Source organism: Triticum aestivum, chromosome 3B (genome assembly GCF_018294505.1).
Source record: "Triticum aestivum cultivar Chinese Spring chromosome 3B, IWGSC CS RefSeq v2.1, whole genome shotgun sequence".
Classification (NCBI taxonomy): Eukaryota; Viridiplantae; Streptophyta; class Magnoliopsida; order Poales; family Poaceae; genus Triticum; species Triticum aestivum.
This window is the reverse complement of record NC_057801.1, coordinates 500,002,541-500,011,121: the sequence shown is the minus strand read 5'-3', so window position 1 is coordinate 500,011,121 and position 8,581 is coordinate 500,002,541. Positions and strand designations below refer to the sequence as shown.

The window sequence follows — 8,581 nt, the reverse complement described above, 5'->3', positions numbered from 1 at the left end:
ACCACGCGTTTTTAGTTCCGTGGTCTAAGGGGTCTGCCGGAGATGCTCTAAGCTAGCAAGGCTCAGTTCGCTTAGAGCATCTGTGTTAACGGAGTATACGACACGACAACTTTATTTCCATAAGCGACACCCCTTCGCTCCTGCCCTCGTGCGACTCTCATCTAGGGTTTCCCTGCTTCTCGTCGGCGCTGTCGTCGGTCAGCCTCGTCTCCTATGGTCCTTGACCATGAAGGCGCGGTGGATCCTGACCCTTGCCGGCGGCAGGGCTCCGTTTTTAGATGTTTTTCTAAGTTTTATTAGGGATTGTGCCATGGTCAAGAAGATGAGGCGGCGACGGCTTCTTGAAGATGGAATAAGTTCCCTGCCTAGCCCCATTTTGGTGATGCTTGAAGTGTCGTCGGAGTGTGAGTCGAGGTGTGTCTCCGGCGGATCTCGTGGGATCCGGTCGGCGTTTGTCTTTGGTGGATCCGGTCTTCGTTCGTCTACGTCTATGTGTCTGCAAGTTGGATCCATTCGATCTACACTTCTCTTTATCGGCGGCAGTTGCTGTTTTGATAAGTTGATCCTATGGAGGCTTAGCACGACGACTTTCTGACTGTCTACTACAACAATATTTGCCCGACTGTGACGAGGGAGGGGTGATGACGGCGGCGCAACTTCGGCTCGCTCGAGTGCTTGTAGTCGTCGCTAGATGATCTACGCAGCTAGATGTAAATTTTATTTTCAGTGTTCTTTGTACTACATTGATAATTGATGAATAAATAAAAAGTTTTCTTTAAAAAAAACATCTGTGTTAACGGTACAGATCCAACCGAAATCCGGCACAGCGAGTCCCAGGAAACTTTGACCCGCGGCCAGCACGGCGCGCACAAAGCACAAGCGCAAGCGCCCAAGCGCGTCGCGTCGCACCACCTCTGCAGGGGCCAAACAATGCCGCCCGGACGACGCACAGCACAGGCAGAGCACAGCCACCACCCTGAACAAAAGCTTAACACTAAATTAAACTAACCTTACCTAGCTGCCTCCCCCACGCAAAGAGGGCAAGATAAATACGCACTCCAAAGCGGCACACAAACACAAATACATACACGCAGCCCGAAACGCGAGCGCAAACAAAAGCACCACCACCACCGCCGCGGCAGCTCGGCGGCGGCTTGCTTGCTTAGCCGTGAGGCGCGCGCGCATTGGCGCGTACGGCCGCCGGCGGGCCAGCCATATATACACATCGCCGGGCGTCTCGTTGGCGGCCTAGCAAAGCTTGAAACCAAGAATCTGCCGCGCCGTCTGCAATGGCGGGTCACCGCCTGACCCTGCTGCTCGTTGCGGTGGCCGCCGCGTTCTTGGCAGGCGCGAGCGGCCGCCACGCGAGCGACTCGGCGCGGTTCCCCCTGCTCCGCCTCGCCGCGCCGGTGTCCCTCGCCGACCTGGCGCGCAGCGACCGGCAGCGGATGGCGTTCATCGCCTCGCACGGGCGGCGGCGCACGCGGGAGACCGCGGCGGGCTCGTCGTCGGCCTCTTCGGCTGCCGCGGCCTTCGCGATGCCGCTCACCTCCGGCGCGTACACGGGCATTGGGCAGTACTTCGTGCGCTTCCGCGTGGGCACCCCGGCGCAGCCGTTCCTGCTGGTGGCCGACACCGGCAGCGACCTGACCTGGGTCAAGTGCCGCCGCCCCGCCTCGGCCAACTCCTCGCTCTCGCCGGCCGACTCGGGGCCGGGGCCGGGGCGCGCGTTCCGCCCCGAGGATTCCAGGACATGGGCGCCCATCTCGTGCGCGTCGGACACCTGCACCAAGTCGCTCCCCTTCTCCCTCGCCACCTGCCCCACGCCCGGCAGCCCCTGCGCCTACGACTACCGGTCAGCATTCCCTCGCTCCTCATTCGCATTCGCATCGCTCTCCCCCCTACCGTTCCGTACTAACCAGCCTTCATACAAACGCCAGCCCGCGCTTTACTGCTACGACTAGTACCACCACCCCTACTTAGCTGTGCGTAATCGCGATGGATTGAATCAAATCGATCTGTGGGTGGGGCGTCATTAATTGGCCCTGGCATTGATGATGAGACGCGAGCAGCAGCAGAGGCCGCAGGAGGAGGCAGGAGACGCTATTAGTGGTTGGTTGGTGGGCGAGTCGGATCTCGCAGTTGCAATTTGCAAATGGCCATGGGGCTGCAGCGTTTAATCAATGCGGCGCCATTGATGCCCTCCCTGCTCCGGGCAGCTCCGGCCTGCCTCGCCTTACTGGTACTGGTACCGGCAGTCCCACTTGTACTACGAGACCGCAGCACTGCACGGCATTCATTGGCTCCGCCATGTAGGTCGACGATGCCCCTTACTCCTCCTCCTACCCCCCTGTGATGGAGATGGGAGTCCTCATGCTGATTGAGCTCTAAAATCTGCAATCGATTTGCCGCTTGCCTCGTCAAAGTCATCGATAGATTGGAGCATATTTATTGCGTCTACTTGTAGAGGCGTGGGCTTGCCATGCCTTCATGGAGCTGTCGCGGACAAACACGCGCACAGGCGGACATGGCGCGCCATCGTCGTCACTCCGCTCACCAATTAGCCGATGGACCGAAACGAACACACCGAAAAGAAGAAGAATGCATGGGTGCTGCCTCATGTCCCGAACTCCGCTCACGAAAGCGATGACACGAGATGGATCACATGCGCGCATATGCATCGGATTCGGATCCTGACATACAGCGCCCGCCGGCCAGAAAGGGGTCGCGCAGCGCAGGATATCTATCTACTCTAGTTTTTGCTGCATGTGCACGCGCCGGGTGTTCATATCTAGGCCGGGCATTTGTTTTTCTTGTTTCATTAACAATGGGCAGAGAAAGGGGAACGGCGGTAGCGGCTGCAGTATAGTATACTCGACTTTGCTTGGCTCGGCTTGAGATCGTCATGTGCACGGTGGATTGGGCTGTACTCCATCAGTGTCTGCCTGCGTGTCAGGACATTGCACATATTCCGTAGGAAAGGAGCCACCGAAAGATAAATCAAAAGATGGTACTGTAACTGTAATACGTACTACATGCACCGATCTGAGATGAGATGTTCCCGTGCGCCGTTAGTGACAGTCCCAAGCAGGTGCCGTAACAAACGGTATTCGGCTTCTTGATTCCGCAACAAATGAGTGTACCTGCGGTAACGTACGACGTAATGCAAGGACAAGAATAGGCCATGGAGTTCGTGAGGAGTAGTGTCCCGCCTCGCTAATGGCCGAAAGAGCAGCTGGCGAGCACGCACTCCCGTGGTGTCATAGCATCTCACACGTACATTTAGATTTGGGGTTACGCGTGTCGACGGCGAACATGCATGCAGCTTGTAGACTGTTTCTTGTACTACTGGTAATCGATCACGTTGTGCTGCCTGCCTGTTTTTTTTGTACTAAAAGGAAGAGGAGAAATGGAGTGCCCACCCCTTCTCTTTCTGAAACATGCCGGTTCGTCTCAGTTTGCTCGCCACTTTTCCTCCTGACTACTCTTCCCCTATTATGTCTAATGTCAAAGGTTAGTGAGTATAGTACAGTATCATCTCCTGTGTATGCAGAGAAAACCAGGTTCTGCTATCTACTGTCAAAAGTCAAACACTGATGAATGTATACGCAATTTCACCGGTGATAGTATACACAGTTTCTCTGGGGGACTTTGACCATACCTGGGCCACCTTCTCCTTGGTCAAAACTGGTTTTGACTGGAGTAAAATAACTCATTCTCCAGCTCAAATGCACATACTCCGGCTGCTAACCAATCGGGTTCAGGTCGGCATGCATTCGCCAAAATACACTGATGAACGTAGGACATATCTGCACTGCCGCGTGAGGTCCACTTGTTGTACATAGCATCCTTCACGATAACAGTTCATGGAAAGGCATTACCCTTTCCACCGGCTTAATCATTGTGCTCGGGAGGATTTGCATTTGCTTATAAGACTGGCCACAATGGGAGTAACTTCAGCAGTAACATCGAGTCCAACTCAGCAAAATTGCTTATGTGGCAATGAGTTAATGAGGAGAGAGATAGTTACAGTAACTTAGAGGATATTTGGATCACTAGAGACTAGAGACTAGAGACTAGTAGTAGTCACCCCTAAGTTACAGTAACTTAGAGGGTGTTTGGATCACTAGAGACTAGAGACTAGAGACTAGAGACTAGTACTAGTTTTAGTCACCCACTAGTCAGTAAACCTCCAAACACCCCTGACTAGTGGATGACTAAAACTAGTTTAGTCTCTAGTCACCCCACCCCCAACTTTTACTGACTAGAGACTAGTAGTAGTCATCTTTAGTCAGTAAACCTCCAAATACCCCTGACTTTTACTGACTAAAGTCCCCCTCTCTCTCCTCTAATTGGTGTTGTACAAGGGACATTTAATACTGAGACATTTAATGCTGACTAGTAGTAGTCACCTTCCAAACAGGGCCTGACTAAAAACTTCTAGTCTGACTACTACTAGTCACATGACTAGAGAGTATCCAAACACCCTCTTAGCTAGTTACTGTAACATCACATGTCCCAATGCAATATGAGTCTATAACCTAATAAATGAAGCTTTGCATGTCATCACACTTATATGTTACTACCCACTATTAAGGATGGCAATGGGTAGGATATGGGCAGGGTAGATTAATACGATACCCATACCCGTATAGTCGATGGGTACAAAATCCTACTCATACCCGAACCCATGGGTATATAACTTTACCCATACCCATACCCGACGGGTACCCGTACCTGTTGGGTACCCAGTGGGTAAAACAAATAGCACACGAGTTGTTCACATTTTTACACTCATTGATAGCACATCTGACAAAAAACAATTATATTAGCTCAGTAACAGGTAGATGAGTACAACATACTCATAAGTCAATAGGAGTAGAAAAGTCATATGAAAAATTAATGATTAATTGACGACAACTTAACATTAGTTCACAAGCGGGCAGGGTATGGGTATACCCGCGGGTACAAGATTATACCCGTACCTACCCATGACTTAATGGGTAGGGTATGGGTACTACCCATGGGTATAAAAGTGTGCCCATACCCTGCCCATACGGGTACGGTACCCGCGGGTACCCATACCCGTGGGTAAAATTGCCATCCTTACCCACTATGAAGGTAGTAACATAGTCTAGGGATATGTGTATGTTATTAGACTACCCACAATGGGAGTAACATAGGTAGTAACATCACACATATCTAGATAAAATAGATGATGTGGCAAACAATAAATGAAGAAAGAGAGGCAAGTGGTAACATAGCTAGTTACTACTAGTATGAGTAACGTCACACATATCAAAGCAAGATGAGTCTATAGTCTAATAAATAAAGTGTTGCATGTTACTACACATATGTTACTCCCCACTATGAAGGTAGTAACATAGAGTAGTAACATGAGCCTGGGACGCGAATTTTTGGGACATGCAGCCACGCGCTGCCGAAATCCCAGGCGTCCGTCCACGCGTTGTGAATTCTACTTATTATAGCCCATTTGCAAATACGTGACATGATAATTACGAGCGTTCGTGAATACGTCCTGGTATACGGCCCACTAGTGGACCAGGCGGCATTTATGTTTCGTATGAATACAAGCCTCACGTCACAGCCCCGGCGATGGCATAACTGCTCTCGGTTTTGGATAGACATCATTCGGGACGTGCACTTGCTGGATTGTCGCACTGTAGATTTCACGCAATCCGTCCCCTGTGGAGGAAGGATTGGAGGTGGGTTATGCACAGACGGAGATCAGGTTAGACCATCCAAAACATTATACTACGATGCGTTGGTTTTTGGTTTCTATGCCTACGAGCGTACACGCACACCTGTAATCATCTCTCGTTTTTCACAAAAAAAAAACCCATCTCTCCTTTGCCTCAATCCCCCAACATGACGACATTGTTGGGCTGCATGCGTGCATGTCGTCCTCCGCAAGGGCCGGTGCGTCCGTTGCGTTGATGGCGCATTGATTGCTTGCTGGGTGCCGTTATGTGTTTTTGCATGATAGCTGGGTGTATTGCACGTGGTACACAGGAGATCTAGAGGAAATCCTTCGCAAGGGGGCGGGGGGAGCTTCAGAGCTTGTGCATGCAGATCATGACCAGGAGCAGCAAATTCAGGACGCCCAACATTTAAATGTTCTTCAGCCCTGCTTGATTCTGTTCGAGCAGTGATACGTCGCGATAGGCCGATGCATTCGAAATCAGGTATCCCCACCGTGCGTTGAAGAACTGTGTACTTGTTCTCCCACATCAAAAAACTGCATCCATCGTACCACCAAACACAAAAAACAAAGGTTTAGTGAGGAGCGTCGAAAGGATCTTGAAAAACTTACTCCATGCCGTTCACACTTGTAGAAATGCCTTCCTGGATTTTCTTCAATTCCTGAAACGAACCGCATCATGTAGCATGCATTGCACTTTGGGCAACGGGCGAGAGGGAGCGGAGGCATCTGGTTAGCGATCTGGTGTGATGGAGGAGGTGTGGAGTTAAGCTGGGACTTAGATGAACATATGCTTGTGAGGCTGGGAGAAGGAGAACTAAGAAGAGGGCTTGAGCATGATGGGCATTGACAATCAAGCCGATTGTTTAAAAAGGCTGCGGGCAGCATCTTGCAGCTAGTCGTTGGGACTGGGATGCTAATGGCCCATGCCTCAATTCAATGCCTGGCCTGCTTTTTAATTTTGCATGGGATGCCTTGCCTGCCTTGCTCTGCATGTGTCAGATGTTAATATGTGGTTATACCAAATGCTATACGAGGAGGCGGAAAACGTTATACATCCCGTGGGTATTCAAGTGGCACGAATCGCATGGAAGCATGGGGTGTGGATACCAGCCGCGCGTGGCCGCATGTCCACTCGCGATTATTCGCATGAGCATGTTACTACTCTATGTTACTACCCATTGTGGCTAGTCTTAGTGTATGTTACTATGCTGTGGCTAGTCTAAGTCAGTCCTTGAATCACGCCATGTGCCATGCACGATTAGGTAATTAACCGTCGCGCATTCTACGGCCGCATGCAGGTACAAGGATGGGTCGGCGGCGCGCGGCACGGTGGGCACGGAGTCGGCGACCATCGCGCTGTCCGGGCGGGAGGAGCGGAAGGCCAAGCTCAAGGGCCTCGTGCTCGGCTGCAGCAGCTCCTACACCGGGCCCAGCTTCGAGGCCTCCGACGGCGTGCTCAGCCTCGGCTACAGCGGCATCTCCTTCGCCTCCCACGCCGCCTCCCGCTTCGGCGGCCGCTTCTCCTACTGCCTCGTCGACCACCTCTCCCCGCGCAACGCCACCAGCTACCTCACCTTCGGCCCCAACCCCGCCGTCTCCTCCCCCCGCGCCTCCCCCTCCTCCTGCGCCGCGGCCGCTCCCCGCGCGCGACAGACGCCGCTGCTGCTCGACCGCCGGATGCGCCCCTTCTACGACGTCAGCCTCAAGGCCATCTCCGTCGCCGGGGAGTTCCTCAAGATACCGCGCGCCGTCTGGGACGTCGAGGCCGGCGGCGGCGTCATCCTCGACTCCGGCACCAGCCTCACGGTGCTGGCCAAGCCGGCCTACCGCGCCGTGGTGGCCGCGCTCAGCAAGGGGCTCGCCGGGCTGCCGCGGGTCACCATGGACCCGTTCGAGTACTGCTACAACTGGACGTCGCCGTCGGGCAAGGACGCCGACGTCGCCGTGCCGAAGATGGCCGTGCACTTCGCCGGGGCGGCGCGGCTGGAGCCCCCGGGGAAGAGCTACGTGATCGACGCGGCGCCCGGCGTCAAGTGCATCGGCCTGCAGGAGGGCCCCTGGCCCGGGATCTCCGTCATCGGGAACATCCTGCAGCAGGAGCACCTGTGGGAGTTCGACATCAAGAACCGACGACTAAAATTCCAGCGGTCGCGGTGCACGCACTGATCCTGATCGTCCGTCCCACATCCAACCACGTCTTGTGTTTTTTCTCCTTGTGGTGGTGGCCTCGCTGATTATTGTTTGTTTTTGTCCCGTCTTCAGATCTATACTAATGCAATGAGAAATGTGCCTTGCAGTTGCAAAAATGAGTAAGCTGTAATAAGTTTTCTGCTTCTCTTTTTCTTTACCACATTTGGTATATCTTCATTTCAGTGAATATATATACTACCGCTTAGGGCTGGTTCGTTTATTTGTTCCACAATTGTGCATATGTTATACCACCGGACAATGTTTTGAGTTATCATTTGGCATGAATGATGAGCTATATGAAAAAATAAACAATATCTTGAGTTATCATTTGGCATGAATGATGAGCTATATCAATAATTGTTTCTAGTTTTGTGGCTATTTTCGCACGACAAATTGGTATGAATGAGGCACAAATACAATGCAACACAATTCGACAATAGAAAACCGGGCCTAAGCCACAACGGAACATGATCAAATGATGATTTGTCTTTCATGAGTTCATTACCGATTGGTTGGGCAAAATCTCGAGATATGTTAGTGTGGGCAGTGTCGTGGGAAACGAACACCTATGGGGCAGGGCCCCTTTTCGGTCCGGCAGGGAACGGAGGATGCACGAAGAGCGGATCGAGGCGGAGCACGCGAGCGATTTTTACCCAGCTTCGGAGC

General features: G+C 52.4%; 1 protein-coding gene across 1 annotated transcript; it reads left to right on the top strand.

The window, feature by feature from the left end:
• Window positions 1–967: 967 nt before the first annotated feature.
• Window positions 968–8,242, top strand: LOC123070578 (aspartic proteinase NANA, chloroplast). The gene is made up of 2 exons (XM_044493837.1): window positions 968–1,855; window positions 7,024–8,242. Exons 1-2 carry the CDS (start codon window positions 1,290–1,292, stop codon window positions 7,889–7,891), a joined length of 1,434 nt encoding a protein of 477 aa, XP_044349772.1. The 5' UTR covers window positions 968–1,289; the 3' UTR covers window positions 7,892–8,242.
• The last annotated feature ends 339 nt before the right edge of the window (window positions 8,243–8,581 follow it).

Bases quoted from the DNA above. Each gene is read 5' to 3' on its own strand.
- LOC123070578 (XM_044493837.1), top strand. From the start codon at position 1,290: ATGGCGGGTCACCGCCTGACCCTGCTGCTCGTTGCGGTGGCCGCCGCG. The intron at 1,856-7,023 runs GTCAGCATTCCC...GGCCGCATGCAG, and splicing joins CCCTGCGCCTACGACTACCG to GTACAAGGATGGGTCGGCGG.